The sequence below is a fragment of the Chelonoidis abingdonii genome, chromosome 11 (assembly GCF_003597395.2).
Source record: "Chelonoidis abingdonii isolate Lonesome George chromosome 11, CheloAbing_2.0, whole genome shotgun sequence".
In the NCBI taxonomy this organism is placed as follows: domain Eukaryota; kingdom Metazoa; phylum Chordata; order Testudines; family Testudinidae; genus Chelonoidis; species Chelonoidis abingdonii.
In genome coordinates, this window is record NC_133779.1 from 47,563,619 (window position 1) to 47,585,014 (window position 21,396).

Consider the following 21,396-nt stretch of genomic DNA (forward strand, 5'->3'; position numbering starts at 1 on the left):
AAAGATAGTGGCAAAAGGGTAATATGATGGATGGGGTACAAGGTGAGAGGTGGCACCTTACTACATAGAGGGGTTGTACTTCAACGCATCAGAAGTGACGTGTAACTTGCTGATACCTGTGTATAAGAATACACCCCTGAGGGGTTGTCTTTGGCCTAAGGGGCAGTGGTAAGTCCTGCCACTGACTGAGCTAGTCCATTGTCAGGGGGCACATATGTACTAGCAGAACTGTAGACATCCAATCTGGGAAGCTAAAGACTGTTTCGTTTGGCAATAAACCTGGCCGGGTGCCTTCATACCTTATCGGAGTCTGTGGTCATTGGGGTTTCTCTTGAGTTTGCTGTGCCAGCAATCTGCACAGAGCCGGGGCAGCACGCAGCGGGAACACACACATGCCACTGACGGTTATCAACTTGGAGCAGAGCACCCCACCGATGACATCTGACGACACTGGTGACCCTCACTGCTGATCTGGTGAGTAAGCGAGCTGTCTGCTGTAGGAATCGCGAGGACAGAAAGCCGTGAGCTAGGGAACCCCCTTATCCCCTCCCTTCAAATCCCCACAGAGTTTGATAACTCACGGACGGACTGGATTGCCAGTAAAGGGGGGTCCATATCAATTTAAAAAAGAAAGTCGAGAAACATGGACTGGCATATGTAAAGCAATGGTAGAAACAGAAGCTTTAAAAATAATAATAGAAGTAAAAAGCTAGGATTTTGCAATTAATGTCCATCGCAATAAGATGGCTTCAACAACACGCCACCATACTAGCCAGGCAAGTAATGGATAAAACCAGGGAAGCAGAGAGATAACTAAAGCCCTGGAAAACCCGAGCTCTTCTAACAGGGCAACAGGCGGTCCAGACCCATGGTATGCTCCAACAGATAAAGCAGGAAAACAAAAAATTGGAGACAGTTGTGGAAAGCCTGCAGAACAAAAAGGTAGTGTCCCCTGTTGCTCAACAGACTTTGAGCTAAGGAGGGCATCCTTAGCTAAATTAAAAGATGGAGCATGGGACAACTGGAATGGATGCTGCGTAGGGTGACTAGATAGCAAATGTGAAAAATAGGGACGGGGTGGGGAGTAATAGGAGCCTATATAAGAAAAAGACCCAATAATTGGGACTATCCCTACAAAATCAGGACATCTGGTCACCCTAATGCTGCGCTGGGGACATGTGGAATGACCCAGCTGGACCATCCTCTCTTGAGCCACAGTTGTTAAAAGCAGTGGGAATTGACACATTACAGGAACCAGTTCTAGTACAAACTCTGTGGGGACCACTGACTTGTCATATCCTTCATTTTGATGCTGCTGCTATGCAAATGGTTAAACGTGTGGCTCAAAAGCATTTTAAGTTATCTAGTGGATTAGCCACACTTAAAGGACTTACAGGAATGCCAGGAGAGGCTCCGGCCAAGCTGGCTGACAGAATGTAAATGTGTGTCGGGCTAACAGCACGGGATATCGGTCTCAAGGATTTGAGGCACCTTGTTTTGGAGGTGATAGAATGGATAGATGCTTGGTGGAGAATGGAGGCAGAGATGTATCTGGGAACTAATGAATTGAAAAAGTGGAGACTGCAGTTAAACGGCAGGAAGGAACTCCTGTCAGCGAGCTGTGAACGCAGTTAGGACAGCGGAAGACAGAGGGTCCTGGATACCCTCCCCGTGGCTGTGGTTGGAGGGGTCGTGGAATGAACAGAGGTAGAGGAGTGAATAGAAAGAGCGAATGGGTGTTGTCTGAAACGCTGAAACAGGAGATCTCAAAGGAGAGAATGAGAAGCTGCAGGTCCAGCTACAGGCATGTCTGATTGGCAAGGCGTCTCAAAAGCAGGAATAAGAGGCAGTGATGAAGGTGGCCAAGGTGCCTGTTTCGGAGTCTGGATTGAATGATCCGATTGTTAGTAATTCAGTAGCATAGGCCAGGCCTCCCTGCAACTTGGAATGCATTTTCCAGCACCCCCTAACAATAGCTGTCTGGGGCCATCCCCATTTAAGCATCCGAGTCGGGGATGGGCTTGCAGATTTTCTATTGGACATGGGGGGCTGGAATTCCTATAGTAAAAGATGTATTTAATGTACAGGACTCCTAGGTTCTCTTCCCAGCTGTGGGAGGAGAATGTTGTCTAGTGGTTAAAGCAGACTGGTAGTCAGGATTCTATCCTACCTCTGCTACTGTGTAGCATGGACAACTCAGGTCCCCAGCAACAACCACTCCGTTTGTGCCTCAGTATTCCCCCACTGTTCAATGAGAATTTGATAAAATGCTTTCAGATGAGTAAAAGCAAGAGATAGGAGTCTAGTTTGGGGCTCTCCTGAGCTGCTTGGCTGTACCAAGTACCACACACTGAGGGGTTAATTCTGCACTTTTTCGTTCCAAGTGACAGGCAGGGGAAGCGCCGTTGAATATGTTTTTTAAACAAGGAGTCGAATATCTGGCCAATTTCGCGTCTGGGTATTTGTATTTGCCTGCTTAATATCGCCAGGGCTTTAATGGGATGTGGTTTCCTTCTTCATTTCCTACCTTAACATGGTTTAGTTTGGTGGTTATATGATGGCCACAGTGATCCGATCTAGGTGGCTGCATTTCAGCAAATCTCTGTTTGCAGATCGCTCTGACCAGACCCAGATGCTTGTGAGACCACAGTGTGACTGTTTGGGATCTTCAAGCTTCCTATGTTGCTGCTGGGTTGATTGGATTTCGCTTGTTTTATCTCCTAGCACGCCCAACTCCCTTTCTCCTAAAACAGTGTTGAAAGAAGCTATGCCCTGCACCAACGCTCCCTCTCTTATTGGAGTATAATCAACAAACTTCCTGGTGCTTCTCTGCCTGAAGTTATTTACGGGCTCTGGGGTTCTATTCCTGGTTTTGGCGGTTCACTCTGTGACCAATGGTAAGTCACTTTTCCTTCCCTTTCCCGTGCCAGTTTCTAATCTGCAACAATGGCTAATCGTCCTTTCAGCTCCAGGGTACTGGGGGAGGTCTCACAAGGTCCTTGGAAGTGCTAAATGTACTTCATGGACTGATGTGGAGATGGTTTTAATAGGATTTCCCCCCTGGCAGGAAGAAGGCCCATTTCTGCTGTGAGTTTGAGGTAGTGCTCCAGGGTTCTTGGTAAGCGGGAGCCAGGGCTAGTGGGTTTTTCACAAATGCTCCTAAGTCTTGAACCAAGGCAGGATCTTCCAAACTCAAATCACCAGCGGCCCATGTGGACTAGGACTTTGGCCCAAGGCCGTCACTGACACCTTTTTCATACAAAAGATGCAAAACACCCCCTGCGCCCCCACACTCTTACCTTCCTGAGGCCCCGCCTCTTCCCACTTCCCCCCATTCACAACCTTTCCCCAAAGTTCCCGCCCCAACTCGCCTCCACCTGCCCCATTCACCCCTTCCCAAATCCTGTCCAGCCCAGCCGTCTTCCATGAACCATTCATCACTGAGTGTGCCGCCTACCGCTTCCTCCTGGAAAGTCCTAACGCCGCGGAGGTAGTGGAGGAGCTGGGGCGCGGGGAGGAAGAGAAGGCGACGCCTTGATCTAAAGGGATCAATGCAAAAGAAAAAGAAAAGAAGAAATCACTCAAAGATTTTCTGGCTGACGGTTCTAACTTACTGCTGTGGGGGGCGAAGCTAGGCATAGCAGGACACCTGATTATGGTAATAATTCGTCATCCTAGCTTTCTAGAAGGCATTTCTCACTTGGAGAGCTCAAAGTGGCTTTAAAAGGAGCGTCGCAGTTATCATTACCTCCACTGTACAGATGGGACTGAGCACAAGACGAACGACATGATGTGCACCGAGGTCTTCCGGCAGGGCATTTGGCAGAGCGAGGGATTCGAACCAGGTCTCCTGGATCTTACCCTGTGTGTACACCTGTAACATATGTCTGTGATACATTGTGCATCCTCCATATGCTATTCTATGTGTGGCCCCTGTATGTTCTGTAGGATATACTTGTTGTGTATGTTGCTTGGTTGTGTGTTTATATGCACTATGTTAAGCATTTGTAAGTGTGATTGTGCATCCTTAAGTGTGTGGTTGCATGCATTATAGCTGCTATGGGGGTGTGTGGGGGGCCATGCTCAATGTTTCGTACAGGGACTGTGTGTATCAGTGATGCTACATTAATGTGAGGGGGATCTTCCCACACTGCTGGAGATGCGACCTTCCTGCAGCTTGGTTCTGACTTCCCCATTTCTGGCTCTCCGCACAGCTCTGCCAGCGCTGACGCCTCTGCCCTTTCACCCAGTGCTCCCAGCAATGCTGCTCAGCCCGGTGGAGAGCCCTTAGTGAGCTGGGAAGGTGAGCCGGATGCTACAGTGCTGCACTCCCATAGCAAATGGACCCTATTCCAGTCCGGAGTGATCTCACAAATTCCCCAGAAATCTGGATCTCTGTTAGGATCTAGCAATCTTTGATTAGCACTAGAGGGGCCCCCAACTGAGATCGGTGGGCGCCGTTGTACAGTAGCATGTACATGAGCACAGACCAGCTGCTGCCCTGAAGGCTTTCAAGCTAATAGAAGACAGCAGAGGGATGGAGCGGAAAACTGAGGCAGAGAAGGACTGGGACGTGCAACATCGCCTAGGTGCTTAATAACCACTGGACCACGCTACCTTGCCTGTTCCATTCTCGGATGGAAAACTAGCCAGGGCCTGTCCGCCCCACCTTCCTCGGACTTTATTCCTCTTCCCCAAGAACTCCACCCCCTGGCTCCAGTCATTGCATCTGAACTATCAAGCCCTGCTCTGTTGATCTGGAGTGGACGGTTGCACTGTCCATTGCTCTCGCAGCCCTGGGCGGAGCAGTCCCATCCTCGAGCGAGGAGCCCGAATCTTCCGCAGGCAAACAACACGGGGGACGAACGGGGGCTGGAGACGGGGCAGGCGCGCAGGCTTTGGAGGCCACGTGCCTTTGGTGAGCACGAAGTCTTGCAAGGGCCAAGCCATGTTGCTGTCTCTGCAGAATCTGGTGATCACGGAAAAAACAAAATATTACGCATAGAAAGGCGTTTCTTGCTGAGACCAGAATGAATGTTTTGATTTTTTCCTGTCAAGAGGATCGTAGAATCATTAGAATATCAGGTTGAGAAGGGACCTCACGGATCGGTACTCTAGTCAACCCCCTGCTCAGGCAGGACCAGCCCCAACTACAATCATCCCGCCAGGGCTTTCCAAGCTGGGCCTTTAAAAACTCTAAGGAGGAGATTCCACCACTCCCATAGGGAACCCATTCCAGTGCTTCCTCCTCCTCCTACGTGAAAATTGTGTTTCCTAAATATTCCAACTAACCTCTTCCCCCGCTGCAATTTGAGACCATTACTTCCTTGTTCTGTCCTGGTACATGAGAACTAGTCTACATCCATTCCTTTTTGGGAACCTCCCCTTCAGGTAGTTGGGAAAGCAGCTCTCAATCCCCCTCATTTTCTCTTCTGCTTAAACAGTTCCCCAATCCCCTCCAGCCTCTTCCTCATAAGTCTTGAGCTCCAGCCCTAATCATTTTTGTTGCCCTTTGCTAGGACCTCTTTCCATTCTTTCCACATCCTTCTTGTAGTGTGGGACCCAAAATTGGGAACAGTATCCAGCTGAGGCCTCACAACTGCCGAAATAGAGGGGAATCGATCACCGTCCTCATCTACTTGGCAATGCTCCTACTTATACAGCCAAAATTGCCATTAGCCTTCTTGGGACACTCCTGACTTCATATCCAGCTTCTCATCCACTGTAACCCCTACGTCCTTTTCTGCAGAACTGCTGCCTAGCCACTTGGTCCTTAGGACTTGGTTTTAAAAATGGTATTTTACTGCCTGTTCTGGGGAGAAGTGTGAGGCCAGGGAGTCGTCTCTTGCCAGCCCAGGAGGGTGGCTTTGTATATAAAAAATAAAAAAAAATAAAAAGCCCATACCCCCCTCGCCTTGCACAGGGTGGTTTGAATTTGAAAGCGGTGGGTGGAGAGAAGGTGGGAGACGTGCTTGGAAAATACCATGGAGCTGTCCGCGGACTGCATGGAAATTACAGGCTGGTCATTGCAAAGCAGAGCGGTGCTTTTCCTTTGCAAGAGCATTCTGAACAGCTGTCCTGGGAAAGCATGTTCGGGCAAGCGTATGCATATGGGATTGCATGCGTGTGGGTGCATGTGGCGAGCGTGTAAGCATTGGTGGTGTGCAGGAAAGCAGATGCATGCCATTGCATGCATTTATATGAGGGCACAAGCCCAGGGGAGATTAGCCGTGTGTCTGCATGTGCACGTGTGGGGAGTGTCCACGCATACACGGTTTTGTACATGCACGTAGGGCATGTGTGTACGCAGGTGCAGATGTGTGCAAACACGGGCGTGCCTGGAGATGCACATGAAAAGTAGGAATTCACAGGAAGGATTTCTTCTCTTCCCTTGCTCCTGGGAACCGTGCCAGGGCTGAGGATGTGCTGCTGCTGACTCATCCTGCAGCCAAAAAAGCACCGCTCTGTGTATCTCCTTTGCCTCCTGCCGGCTGACAATGCACCTTGTGATCGGAGATGACTAATCATCACGTGGAGCGATGGGCTGGGGGAGCGGATGAGCAGGCCTTGAATGGGGATCAGAGCAGGTGACCGTCTAACAAGGAGACAAGCTGCTGGGAAAGGGAAGCTGGCTTGGGGGGCAGGGGAGGGGCCAAGCAAATGTGGGTCTCAGAGGAGATGGCAAAGCTGAGGACAGGCCAAGCAGCTGCCAGAATTCTCTGCTTCTGGCCAGGGGCCCTGGCATCTTATCACGGCCTTGGCTAGAAGCACCGGGGAAGGGGGTCTTGGGAACAGGGCTCCCTCAAACTTCCCCATGCAGCTGCTAATACAGCCAGCCCAGTGCATTGGTCCTGACTCTGCGAATTCCCATGAACCCCATCATTCCTGCCTGGGGATGGGAGAGGTGGGTCCCCAAGGCTGAAACTCTGGGTCCAATCCTCCAGTGCCAAGGGGGTGCACAAGCATCCGTCTAGGACATTTATTGGGTCCCCCATTCCCGCAACGTCCCAGCACCTCAGAAGCTTTATTTTTAGAGTCATAGACTCACAGTGTTAGAAGGGACCACAAGGATCGTCTAGGCCAGTGATTATCAACCAGGGACCCCCTGAACAGGAGCACTGGTGCAGGCTGCAAGATGCTGTCTCCCCCTACCCCACCCCTTGCCAGACCAGAGGAGCACATTTTGAAATTTTTTTTAAGCACACAGCTGGGCTGCAGGTTGAGAACCGCTGCTTGAAATAGTTCCCAAGCCCTCTAGTGGTGCCCCCAGTGGTGCATGGTTTGCCAGGCGGCCACCCCACTCTGGGCTTTGCCCTGGAGAGATGGCTTAGGGTTGCCAACAGCCCCTTATTACAAGAGATGTCCCTTATCTTTTCTCCGTCTCTGTAAAACAAGATCAGGAATTGCCGAGTGCTGCCAAATGCAGCAAGAAGTGCCCCTGGTAAGTGTTGGAGAATGCTGCTTTGTATTATTCTTAATCATAACGATAATATCAGGAATTGGGGTAGGGCGAGGGTGTTAAGAAAACAGTCTTTTGTTTTCGAAATACAATGCTGGCAACTCTAGATAACACGCTTGTGTGGAGAGCCACCTGGCCAGCGCTAAGTGTTCAAGAGGCATGAGCCTACCCTCCAGATTTAGGCATCTAAAAAGAAATCCTCATGATTTTTAAGTTGATTTGGGAAGGTCTTGCATTTGCTGGCCGGTGGATGCACGGGGGTCATACGTTTCAAGGTTCTTTTTGCAAATCTGACCCCCAGAATCTTATTCCAAAACACCCAGCTGAGATTCTCCCATAGTCATGTTCTGCCAGGAGCTGGGGCTTTAAGGAAAACACTGATTCTAGCAAGACTCAGAATTGGCAATGCCAATAAGAAGCAAAAGATGCAACACTAATGTGGCCCAGGGTGTTGCCACCTACTTGAGATGGGAAAGGGGCCAAACCACTTGTGGTCTTGACGTGAGGATGGGTGGCAGGAAGAGGGGAAAAAAGAAAAAAACAAAACCCTCAACTCAGCACCAGTGCTTTGTGTCACTCCCTTTCTGGGGCTGAAGCAGTCTCGAGAGCAAATCACTCAAGCTGCCATGGCGCCTTGGGAACGGAAAAAAATAAAAATCAACAAAGGCTTTCTAGTTTCACAGGCTAAAGGCAAACCAGCCCTGGTGGGATTGGACTGATCCCACGAGCGGCCGGCGGCTGGGGTTGAATCCCAGCCATGGCTGCAGAGCCATGGGCTTTGTATTTTTATTCCATCTCTCTCCCGAGTTGTGATTTTGAATTCCAAGTGATCCGGAGAAAACAATAAAAGCCCCCACTTGGCTCCAGCACTAAGTTTGGAAAGAAGCAGGAAAGCTGGGGAGGGGCGCGTGGTGCTCAGCGATCTCTCCGGGCTGAGAAGAAATCTGGTTTGTTCTGTCTGGGCCCAACCGCCTCTGCCTAATGAGAGCCGCACAGTGTACAGCCCGGTCCCTGTCCGGGGAACCCAACCTTTAAAGGCGGCCTCCAGTATCATCCGTTTGTGTGAGCAGCAGAGTCCTGTGGCACCTTATAGACTAACAGACGTATTGGAGCATGAGCTTTCATGGGTGCGACCAATGAAATCGACGTCTACCGGCATTTGCCTATAAAAATCTAACCCTTCCAACCTAACTCAAATGATAAAACTGCACTGAGTTACAGCCATCTGCCCTTGTTCCACCCAACAGATTGGCTTTAGCAAGGGAAACGGAGTCACTTCTAAGTCTAAAGACCTAAAGTGTTTAAATGGTGCAAGCATCCCCAGATGCTAAACTCCCATCGAGGCGAGTGTGACAGAGAATACCCTGGATAACAAGCCAATATACTTCTAGGGCAGTGGTAGGCAACCTATGGCACGGGTGGTGAAGGCAGCACGCGAGCTGATGTTCAGTGGCATCCACATTGTCTGGGTCCTGGCCACCAGTCTGGGGGGCTCTGCATTTTAATTTAATTTTAAATGAAGCTTCTTAAACATTTTAAAAACCTTATTTACTTTACATACTACAATAGTTTAGTTCTATATTATAGACTTATAGAAAGAGACCTTCTAAAAACATTAAAACGTATGTCTGGCACGCAAAACCTTAAATCAGAGTGAATAAATGAAGACTCGGCACAGCACGTCTGAAAGGCAGCTGACTCCTGTTCTAGGGTGACCAGACAGCCAGTGTGAAAAACCAGGACAAGGGGTGGGGGGTAATAGGAGCTTATATAAGAAAAAGACCCAACAATCAGGACATCTGGTCACCCTATATACTTCACAGGCAAAGGTGGACTTCTTCCTTTGTATTTGATTGGATGCTAAAAGTAGAAGTGTTGGTGATTTCATGGGGGGCTCTTCCCTTCAGCTCTTAGGGTACATCTACACTGCAATTGGAAATGGAACTGCAGCATGAGTAGACGTACCTGAGGTAGCTTTAAGCTAGCTAGCTCCAGGGCCGCCTAGAGGATTCAGGGGGCCTGGGGCAAAGCAGGGGAGCTGCGGCATTTGTACTCACCCGGCAGCGGTCCGGGTCTTCGGCGGCATTTTGGTGGCAAGGGGCCCTTCAGTCATTGCGCGTCTTTGGCAGTATAGAAGGGCCCCCTGCTGCCGAAATGCCACTGAAGACCTGCACCGCCGCCGGGCCAGAGCTCACGAGGCCCCTGCAGGGCTTGGAGCCTGGGGCAAATTGCCCCACTTGCCCCCCCCCCCGGGGGGTCCTATCTAGCTCATGTACCGATATCAGGGCATGGCTGCATGGTTAGGGTTGTTAATAATACCTGGTATTGCAGTAACCCCTAGGAGCCCCAGTCCCGGTGACTCCTACTCCCGACATGAAGCCATGTGAACTCTCCACTGATCTAAGGCACTGCAGCCTGGCTTTAAACTGCCCCAAACATTGTTCAGCGGGGAAGAGCGGCCCTGGGTTAGCCTTTCCACATGTGCCCCACCTCTAAGAAACTTCTCTGAGCACCTCACAATCTGCAGTGTATTTATCCTCACAGCAGTGCTGTGAGGTAGAGCAGGACTGTTATTCCCGTTGCACAGCGTGCCTCAATTTCCTCGGGGAGACTAAGTAACCTACCCAGGTCACAAAGAGTCCATGGCCGAGCAGGGAATGGAATCCAAGGCTAGAGCTCTAACCACTGCACCAGGCTCCCTCTCCCCACTGGCTGCAGAGAGAGATGCAGCTAGACTCACACTGGCGGTCAGCAGAGAGGGGAAAAAAAATCACCCGGCACAGCCAGCGTCAGCCCTCGGAAAACTTCTTAGAGATTTATTCATTGGGAGCAGTGGGGGAGATGGGGAAGTCTCTTTGTGCCAAGCAGCATTGAGAAAAGGCTGGGGATATAATAAGCTCTTTGGTCAGCGCTCGGCATTCACAGCCTGTTAGCAGTGAACCTCCAGCGTGAGCAGAATTTCAAAGAAAGGCCATCTTGGGCCTCCAACATCACCAAGAAATCCGTTTGCGGCTCCTCTAACTAATCAATGACCTCTTCCACCCCAGCACCCGCCCCGGTTGTTCCAGTAGACCATCTGGGGCAAACAGAACCTTGCAAAACACACATTATTAACACGCATCTCGGGTTCGTAACCATACCGCCGCCCAAATTAACGCCCGGCTGCCCTGGTCTCACTACATTAGGGCTTTTCTTCAGCGTCCCATGAAGCCGGGAGCTTTCTGGTTGTTGCCAAAGGCCAGGCATCCTGGGGCAGGGGTGCATGAGGCTTGGGCCAGAACCAAATCCCTGGATCCAAATGCCCCCACCCCCCGCCATGCCCACCAGCTTCGGGACAGTTTCAGAACTTGGCAAGCACCAATGCCAGTTTTATGGCAGCATCGCCAGTTTTATGCGGGGATAAGAATTTCTCCCTTAAGATTTGGATCATGCCAACAGACCCAGATTCTCATTTGCCCCATGGACCGTTAAACTCCAACTGATGTCCTCTTAAGGCCCCTCTACTCTGCCAGAGTTGGGTAAAGAAGTTCTTGGTGCAAATTAGAACCCATTTATTTCCCTACAAGAACCTTGCTTCATTCAGCCTCCAGGAAGGCCGGTTCTCTGGGAATGAATTGGGGCTGGGTAGCAAAGGAGACTCTTTGTAACTACAATCCTGAGCAATGAGTTTCTTAGCCGCTTTGAAACTGTTTAGACAGATATGGAAGGAAGGTAATGGAACTGAACAGCCTCAGTTCTGCAGAACAATATCACACAAGCAGAGAGAAAGAAAAACCCGATCGACCCTGGGTTTCTTTCAGGGGCGACATTTCTTCCCACCGCGGGTGATTTGCAGAGACGCTGTGGTTACCGCTCGGCAGCTATCGCACGGTACGAAAAAAATGCAGAAACTGATTGCGACTCCTCTCCAGGAGCGCTGGGCGCTGTTAGTTGGTGTGTTGGGATGCAAGTTACTGCCACAAGCAAGGAGGGAGGGGCGTTTGGATATGTGAATGAGGGGTAGAAATCTCTCTCTGCACCTCTTTCCAGCCATAAGAGCTATCAAAGAGGGCAGGGGAAGTGTCAAGATGGGATCTAACTAGCTATCTTTCTCTCTCTCCTCCCCTTCATCTGTCTCTAGCCGGCTTGATTTTCCTACCTACACTGGTCTCTGTCCATAGATAGACCCTTCTCTATTTAAGCTCCTCAGTCTATCCATCTTTCTCTGTCCTTGCGGCTGGTATTGTCTCTCGCGCTCATTGCATCCACAATCTCTCTCATTCCTCTTTGTCCTGCGCTGCTAGCACTAAACTCCCGTCATAGGTAAATGGAAATCTTTTCAGGCCCCTTGGGGTTTTTCGAATGGGAGGAGTGGAAGGGTTGGGTTTTCTTTAACCCTACTCCACAACTTTAACTCATCTTTATGGCCCTTCAGCTTATTTAATTTCCCCCTGGGAATTTATCAGTGTTTATTACCACCACAATAAAAACAGGGGAAAAATCAGTGCAAAAAACAATTAATAATTTTTCTGGGTAAATATCAGGGTTTATTTTGTTGGCTGGAAAGACAGTGGAAAAAAGTATTCAGCAGATTAATGCTTTGAATTCCATTCATCGATGTGGATTGTTGCAGAACTAACACAGAACTCGGAACACAAGACCACTGCTGAGTTTAAGAAAACACTCTCTCTCTAATCCCCAAATAAAACTTTTCATCTGAATAAAGAGTTTACTGTTGTAGACTCAGAACTATTAGCCTATAAATATTGACATGTAATAATCGGGCCACACTATTTGCACACATTCAGTTTCATCTCTTTATTTTTTGTTTTTTCAAACTTTTGGATACCTCGTGTTCTGAAATGCATCCTGATACAGAGTTTTGTTTTCTTCCAATTTTAGCGCGCCAGCTCTTTAAACCGTTCTCTACTAACAGCTTGAAATGTGCACGTGGTGAGCGTGAGATTCATCGGTTCGTTCAGATGCACCTGCACCTCAGAGCTCGTGTACGTGCCTGTGTTTACTGCGTGTAGCTTCTAGACTAAATATGTACACCCCTACTTCATAAACAGGGAGCTTTGCATATCCGCACGGACTAATGTATGACCAGAATACAGATCGCATGCAATGTATTGTATTTTCCTAATAAAACAAGTTATTTTTTACATATTTGAATTATACAAAACTAGGGTAAAAAAATCAGAAAAAAACAGACTACTACTTTTTGCAAAACCTGAGAATTTTTCGGTACAAATTGGTTTAAACTGAAAACGAAGGGGGTTGCTCATCCTGTATATTTCCTCCCACCCAGGTGGAGCAATGACGAACATGCTGCTGCTGCTCTGGATATTCGCCCACCTTGCTTTTACAAACGCATATATCTTTGGGGACGGTGCAGGTAAGTCAGACACCCTCCAAGCCGGTCAACAGGCAGCTTTGTGGTGGCTTCAGCCAAGATCCATTCAAAGCTGAATTGAGTGCATTAGGGCACTGGGCTGCCCCTCCAGAGACCTGAGGTCTAGTCCCAGCTCTGCCTCTGACTTTGGGCCAGTAACTTGTCCTGAGTCTGTCTTATCTAGCTGGGTCAAAGGCAGGGACTGTCTCCTGCTATGGGCACATGCAGAATGAAGCCTTGATCCTGGCTTGGGCTTCTAGGCCTTATTGTAATGCAATAGTACTGCCTCTTATTAAGGTTGCCCAACACTTTCCATTATAAGGCCCTGTTTTCAGTTGCTTTTCGCTTTGCCAAACTTAAACCACTTGGGCTGCAAATTTTCCATGCCAGGGGTTTGTCTTAGGCTGAATTTTTTTGGGGGTAGGGTGGGGTGGCGGGAGGGAGGGATTTTTGATGAAATCGATCAACCAGTTCTGAAAGCAAGGCCAGGAATAGAGACGTTCTTTGGCCCATCTTACAGAAGTCAGGTGACCTTTCTTTGACAAGCTTTAACCCCCCCCTTGTTCCCACCCCCGCTTTGGAGCAGGGACTTGAAGTTTGGTAGGGGGGCAGCCTCTGTATCCGGGAACTGCCTTTTGCAGCCCCTGTGAAAATCCACTCAAATTTGACCAAGTCTTTGGTGGGAGAGGAGGGGAAGTTTGCACATGCCACAGAGACTTAGAAAAGATGGTCTGGAAGGGACCTCAAGAGGTCGCCAAGCCCAGCCCTCTGCACTGAGGCAGGACCAAATAAGCCCGACCAGCTCTGACAGGGGTTTGCCCAACCTGTTGTTAAAAACCTCCAGTGGGGGGAGATTCCACAAGCCTGCTCCAGCGCTTACCTGCCCTAGAGCTCAAAAGTTCTTCCTAATATCTCACCTAACTCTCCCTTGCTACAGATTAAGCCCCTTACTTCTTGCCCGGCCTTCCATGGACCCAGAGAACAATTGATCCCTGTCCTGTTTCTAAGAGCCCTTCATTTATCTGAAGACTTATCCGCCCCACTTCCCAGTCTGCTTTTCTCGAGACTAAACATGCCCAGAGCTTTCTTCAGTCTTTCCTCTTAGGTTTTCTAAAGCTTTGATCACTTGGGCTGCTCTCCTCTGGACTCTGTCCACATCTTTCCTAAGTACACCCAGCATGCCCGCTGGGGTCTCACCCGTGCTGAATAGAGCAGGACAGGTACCGCCGCTGCCTTATGGACGACACCCGTTCATACACCCCCCAAAATGATATTTGCCTTTTCCAGGACTCTGTCTCATTGTCCACTCTTTCAGTTAGCGATCCACTAGAATCCTCCGCTCCTTTCTAGCAGCATGCCCCGTAGTCCCTTTTCGTAGGTGGTCTTCGATTTTAGCATTAAATTCCCTGAAGATTCTGCCTGCACCGAATGAGAGCTTGGAGCTGAGCAGGAATTTTCCTGCCATTACAGTGCTGGGCTGCCACAGGAGGGCAGGCCCCTGAACTGAGAGCAGGCAAGGTTGTGCTCTCAAAGACCTCCCTGCTGGGCCCACGCTAAGCTTGCAAAGTCAAGCCCTCAAGAGTTAGGAAGTGCCAGAAATGTCCCCCTTGGTCATCTTCATTAGGGGACAATCTTTAATTACATGATCATATACTCCATTATCGTATATCATTACATATATGACAGAACAAGGAGTAATGATCTCAAGTAGTGAGGGAGGTCTAGGCTGGATATTAGGAAAGACGTTTTCACTAGGAGGGTGGTGAAGCACTGGGATGGGTTACCTAGGGAGGTGGTGGAAACTCCATCCTTAGAGGTTTGTAAGGTCAGGCTTGACAAAGCCCTGGCTGGGGTGATTTAGCTGGGGATTGGCTTTGAGCAGGGGGTTGGACTAGATACCTCCTAAGGTCCCTTCTAACCCTGATATTCTATGATTCCCCCCATCCCAGGGCCTCTGCCTCGATAGAGGGTGCCCTAGGGACGTATCAGAGGGTCTGTAGAACCCCTGTTGGTGCAAAGCTGGCTTCAACCAAAGGTTGCTAGCTGGTATTGCTCATTTTCTGGATGCCTGACACAGGGCCCTAGGGCGTGGCAGGCAGAAGTGCTGGGTGCTCACAGCCACAGCGGGGGTTAGTGGGAGCTAGTCTTGAGCCTATGAAGTGCTACACAATTCTAGGTCACATGAAAAACAAAACACCAGGTGCTGCAAATCGGGCACCTAACATTAGCAGCTGCTGCTGAGCTTCATCTCTGTGTGCCTCAGTTTCCCCTCTGTAAAATGGGGATAATCACACTCTGCCCCCACATGGGGGTCTTGTGAAAATAAAGTAATTGAGCCAAGTGTCTGATACCACAGTGATGGAGCACCAGGAAAAAGACCCTGAGGAATGTCACAGGTTCCTTCAGGGCTTGGCAGGCCACCTCTGGGCTGGGCATAGCTCCTCTATCTCTATCACCTCGCAGTGGGTGGGGTCTGTTCCAGCTTGCCACCCAGTCCTCCAGCTGGCCAAACCCCAATCTGGGTGAACAGGAGAGTCCAGATACAAACCCTGTGGTTCAATGTCTTATACTGGGTCTTCAGTCTGGATACCGATCCTATACCTACCTCATAGAGCTGGAAGGGACCCTGAGAAGTCATTGGGTCCAGCCCCCTGCCTTCACTAGCAGGACCAACTACTGATTTTGCTCCAGATCACTAAGAGGCCCCCCTCAAGGACTGAACTCACAACACTGGGTTTAGCAGGCCAATGCTCAAACCACTGAGCTCTCTCTCTCTCCTTCCCCTGCCTCCTTTAATGCCAAAGCTTTACACGGCCCGTCCTACAAGCGGGTGTATGCATGGGGAAGGGTAATAAGGGAATTCTTCCCCCCCCCGGGTGCCAGCCCACAACCCCTGTAGTAAGCAGCTAGGGTCTGTCATTTCTTACAATCCCTCACCTGGACTGTGTCCTACCTTGGCCTGTCTGCAGGCATCACTCCCCCAGCGCTGCATTCTCCAAATCTTTCTTTCCTTGGTGCTTCAGGTTTGTGCAATTTCCTCTGCTGCTGAGGAGCTTTCTCAGAAGGACACTAGTGTCTCTGGCACCCAGACTCCCTTGCCAAGCTGCAATCTTCCCCCCACCAGCAGCTGTGGTTAACAGGCCAGTGAGTACCAGCTGGGGAGCTAACTGGCCCATCTATTAACCCCTTCCTGGCTGCCACAGCCTGAGCTCTGTACCTCCCGCACAGGGCAATTAGCCCTTCTGTCTTCAGAGCAGGGCTGAGCAGCATTCATTAAATTAAGGCCTGGGGCCATGCAGTGAGCAAGAAGCAGAAAGCAATGCATTGCGTAGCGGCTGGCTGAGTGAGCCCTGGCATTGAATAAAGCAGGGGTCCTGGTGGGAGGGGTGCCAGACCCACACCTGAAGTCTGTGGGGTTACCCCTAGGGTGAATTTGCCCCAGAGGGAGGTTTCCTGAGCATCCCTGGGCATGTTTTAGTGAGGTCTCTATGGATACCTCTACTGCAGCCTTTGGACTTAACATGGGTTAGTTAACTCGGGTTAAAACAGCAGCAGAGACACAACTAGTCAGCTCCCAATGTGGGTTTGTACAGCTCTGAGCACATGGCATCCTGGTCAATGACTATGTGCTAAGGTAACACAAATAATCATATAAGGGAACCTCAGCTTGAACTTGGAGCTGCTAACCCGACTGTCCATGTTTTCATTGCTAGTTTAACCCTACCTGGGAGCTAACCCAGCGCCCCGCATACACACAGGGCGTTCCGATCAAGGCTCTGGGCTCAGCCCTCTTGTCAGTGTGACTTTAAATGGAGCAAGGTCCAAGCAGACAGCTGTCACACTGAGATCCAGGTCCGGAGAGGGAATCACAGGCAGTTAAAATGACTGAGGGATCAGACGGGGAGAAAAGACAGCAAAGCAGCAACTGAAGGACAAATGGACTGAAAGTGCCATGCACTGGGTGGCGTAAGTGTGTTTGTGTCCGCGTGCGTGTGTGTTACCCATGACTTCTGATGGATGGAATCATTACTGCTCAATTGTGTGTCATGGGCCCTATACTGCACAAAGCTAATGGGGCTTCTCCTGGGTGACTGCTGACTTTTTGTTTACTCTCTCTCCCTGGCAGATGACCTCAAGGCTCTGAGAGTCTCTATCGCCAAACACACGCCTGTCCGGGCAGTGCTGTCGGGCACCCTCACCATTCCCTGCCACGTCACCTACCTGCATCCCCTGGCCACCACTACCGCAGGGGGGCGCCGGGCGGTGCTGGGGGTGCCCCGGATTAAATGGACCTTCATCTCCGAGGGGAAAGAGGCTGAGATCCTGGTGGCCCGGGGGCAGAAGGTGAAGGTGAGCAAAGGCTACTGCGACCGCGTCTCCTTGCCCTTCTACCCGGCCTTGCCCACCGACGCCACTTTGGTGCTGACCGAGCTCCGGTCCAACGACTCTGGGATCTACCGCTGCAACGTACAACATGGCATTGAGGATGGGCATGACCAGCTGGAGGTGAAGGTCAAAGGTAACAGCCTCCTAACCCTAGTATCTGTCGCGGAGATGGGGGTGGGATGGGATGGGTCATAATTGTCTGACTGCATGTATAAGCCACATCCACTGCGTGGGGTTGGCTCCCTCTATCGGTGGCTGGGCCATACAGAAGCTGACAGCCTTGGATCTTTTAACTCAGGGCTGGATGTGTCATGCCACACCCCTGGGTGAACGGTCAGTGGCGGGGACTGAACCGGGGACGTCTGGCTGTAAGTGCACGAGCCTCTAATGCCTGAGCTAAAAGGCCTCTCTGTATTGGCTAATGCGATAATAGCGTTAATATATTGTATTATTATTTTATTACTACAGCTTGTTATTCCCCGCCAGGAACCCAGCGTGTACCCTGTCGTCCTCTAGCGGCTGATCTCCTAAAGGATAACAGCCTACTACAGCTATCACTTTTTGGAGTTGCTCTTTTTGTTCAGCACAGCACCGACAGCTAGCGCTTGCAGAAGATCCAGCGTTCAGTAATGGCTGACGGCTTACACTGATCATACCGTGGTGTGGCATTAGATGAATGCTTTTATTTATTGCCAGGACTGCGGAGAAGTTGCTATTTATTTCACTGTGGTCGATTTCCCTGGCAAACCCTAACAATTTCCTTAATACACGCTGGATGCTACTTCTCCCAGTTTCAATTAACTTTGCACTCTTCTAATATTTAAGTGTTAATCTCATAAGATTCCCCATTTCTCCCCCTCAACCCCTGCCTTGCAAAAGTCCAGCTGGCAATGCACCCTCTCCTCTCCTGCCTCCCTATCCCTGCTCATCGTTTTCTGCCTTTCTTCAAACCCGGCAAGAAGCCCAAGTTCGCCCAGTCACGTTAGAAAAATTTCCGGCTGCTCTGATTCCTCGTTCAACATTGCCAGGCATGCAATTTACACCAGCGGGATGGGCCGTCTGGTTTAAAGGATGATTTCCTCTGCAGTTTAGCTGTGGCTCTTTAGTGGCGGGAAAGCACGGTCTTGTGGTTAAAGCTTAGAAGCAGGAGTCAGGACTCTTGTGTTCTGTTACTAACTTGCTGTGTGACTCAGAGCAAACCATGTCCCTTCATTGTGCCTCAGTTTCCCTATCTGTAAGGGGGGACAGGACACTAATGATTCTTGTCCAGCTCAGAGGGAAACCGAGTGCTAGTTTACATCACCATCATTGCACAAAAGGGCAAAACTCTGACTAGGACTTAGCACTTATATAGCATGTATATATCTCGGACTTCCCAAAGATGGGTATTTTCATCTCCATTTGACAGACAGGGAAACTGAGGCACGTAAAGACAGGAAATGACATGGCTGAGGCCACAAAGGAAGTCGGTGGGCAGAACTGGATGTAGAACCCCCCTCTCCGGTTTCTTTGCTCTAACCCCCATCCCACACTGAGTGGATGGTCGTGTTTTCAGAACAGTCAGGACTCAACTGCCGGAAAATGAAGGGATTCAGGCTAGAAATAAGGTGCAAATGTTTAACAGCGAGGGGCAATCAGCCATTGGAACAACTGACCTCTGGGGAGGTGGGCTGTCCGTCACTTGAAGTCTTTAAATCAAGACTGGCTAAAAGCCGCACTCTCGTTCAACAAGAAGCTCCGCCCGTGGTGACGGCATCACAGGACAAAGTTTTGCCTGTGTTATGCAGAAGACCAGACCAGATGATCTGAATGGTCCTTTCTGGCCTTAAGATTTTGCATAAGATCCTATGATGGGTCATAGCAGGCTACTGATACATGCAGCAAGCGAATGGACCACTGGGGCTCGCACTCAGGGCATACAGGGCCGAGGCCGGGGGTTCTCAAACTTCACTGCACCACGACTTCCCTTCTGACAACAAAAACTACTGCACGAAGCCTGACCCCAGCCGAGCTCCACCGCTGCAGGCAGGAGGGCCGAAACCAAAAGCCTGAGCCCGGTCATCCAGGGCTGACACCCTTGGGCTCAGGCTTCATCCCTGGGCGCTGGGTCTCAGACTTTGGCTTCCGCCCTGGGCGGTGGGGCTCAAGCTTCAGCCCTGTGCCCCAGTAAGTCTAACGCCATCCCTGGTGACCCCATATGTACTGAGACAGCGTCATAGCTGGCTGATGGCAAGTATACCATACTGCACCTCCCCAGTACCCCTGCTTAATGGCCAGCCAGACCTGTGTTTGCAAGGACATTTAGATGCTGTTTCACACTTTGTCCTCTAGGGGTGGTGTTCCTTTATCGGGAGGGCTCCACACGCTACGCCTTCACCTTTGCCAAGGCTCGGGAGGCCTGCACCAGGATAGGGGCACAGATCACCACCCCAGAACAGTTGTATGCTGCCTACTTCAGTGGCTACGAGCAATGCGACGCGGGCTGGATCGCGGACCAGACGGTCAGGTGGGCAACTCACGCGGAGGCTAGATTCAGGCGGTTGCGGAGCTTGCATGACACATTGTTTATCTGTGGAACTCATCGCCACTGGATGTTAAGGAGATGAATAATGATGAGTTCCAATACAGGGCAGTCTACTTCCCCAGTACCAAAATGGAATTCTTCCTATGCCATTGTGTAGTGATGATGATATGTATTACAACAGTGCTAGGCACTGCACACGCCCATAACGAAAAGATGGCCCATGCACCAAAGAACTTGCTGTCTAAGATACTGTACATGGCTTCGGTGAACTTTGCTCCAAATTAAACACTAATTAGAGCAGGCTGAAATTTTCCACCTGCAACAATTCCAAAGGAGATTGCAAACTGTGCCCAAAAGCTACAGTTTGCAATCTCCTTAACGTGGAGACTGCAAGCAAGCACCAGGAGGTCATGACCACCTTGTCCTTCCCACGTAGCTAAATGGGACATCTGGTTGGCTTAGAGGAGACTCTTGGAAAGGGAAACGTTGAAAACGATTGCTCTAGGAGCCTGATTGAAACCCCATGGTTGTCAAAAGAAAGGGTCCCATTGATTTCAGTGAACTTCAGAGCAGAGTTGCTGATCATCTAATCAACGGGCCCTAAATGGGCTAAGATTTCCAGATGTGGCCACTGACTTTGAATGCAGGGGTTTGAGTTGCCTCACTTTGGATTTTTACAAAGTGCTGGCTCCTCACAATGTCAGCTGGAGCTGCAAGTGCTTCTGGAAATCAAGCCCCCAGGGTGGTGTCAAAGGAGGTGTCCCAAAAAACAGTGGCATCCAAAAATCAGTGGCCACTTGGGTGGCTCCCAGCAGAGGGCTTAGGTGACCCTGGCAAAGTAGCCCTACCCCAAGGGTTTAGCAGCAGCATCTGACTAGCTGGCTTCAGCAGTCCTTTTCTCTCTGTGGAAAATCAATACTTGTGTTTCCTCGTTCCAGGTACCCAATCCACACCCCTCGTGAGGGCTGTTATGGAGATATGGATGGGTTGCCGGGGGTCCGTAACTATGGAGTCGTGGACCCAGAAGACATGTACGATGTCTACTGTTACGTTGAAGATCTGCACGGTAATTATGACACCCAAGTGCGTTGTGTCCTTAGCTGCCTTCATGGCCCATGCTGGATCAGTCCAGTTTCCTGTCATTGACAGCTGCCAGTACAGGTCCAGTGAACCCCATAAAGGGCAACAGAGGAACAAACTACCCACGTGGCTTGGCTTTGGCCCCAGTGCAGGAAGGGGTTCAGGTTCCGGCTGGGGATGCAGGCTCTGGGGTGGGGGTGGGAATGAGAGGTTTAGGGTGCTCTGGGCTGGGATTGAGGAGTTTGGAGAGTGGGAGGGGGATTGGGGCTGGGGCAGAGGGTTGGGGTGTGGGGAAAGGCTCAGGGGGTGCAGGCTCCAAGTGGTGCTTACTTCAAGTGGCTCCTGGAAGCAGTGGTATGTCCCTCTCTGGCTCCTACACGGAGGCACAGCCAGTCGGCTCTGCACGCTGCCCCATCTGCAGGCACCACCCCTGCAGCTCCCATTGGAGTGCCTGAGGGGGCCATGCCGTGGCTTCCGGGAGCCGTGTGGTGCGGCCCTGACCCAGTGCCCTGACCAGAGGGGGACTGGAGTGGGGCCGTACCGCGTGGTGCGGCCCGCGGGACATAGTGCTTG

At 50.5% G+C, this 21,396-nt stretch overlaps 1 protein-coding gene across 1 annotated transcript in view; it reads left to right on the forward strand.

Moving 5' to 3' along the window:
• Positions 1–416: 416 nt before the first annotated feature.
• BCAN (brevican) overlaps positions 417–21,396 on the forward strand; it is a 49,739-nt gene continuing 28,759 nt past the window's right edge. The window contains exons 1-5 of the mRNA XM_075071075.1: positions 417–474; positions 12,750–12,836; positions 16,960–17,352; positions 19,551–19,725; positions 20,682–20,809. Of these exons, the coding sequence (XP_074927176.1) occupies positions 12,758–12,836; positions 16,960–17,352; positions 19,551–19,725; positions 20,682–20,809 (775 nt within the window). The 5' untranslated portion in view covers positions 417–474; positions 12,750–12,757. The remainder of the gene's footprint in view (positions 475–12,749; positions 12,837–16,959; positions 17,353–19,550; positions 19,726–20,681; positions 20,810–21,396) is intronic.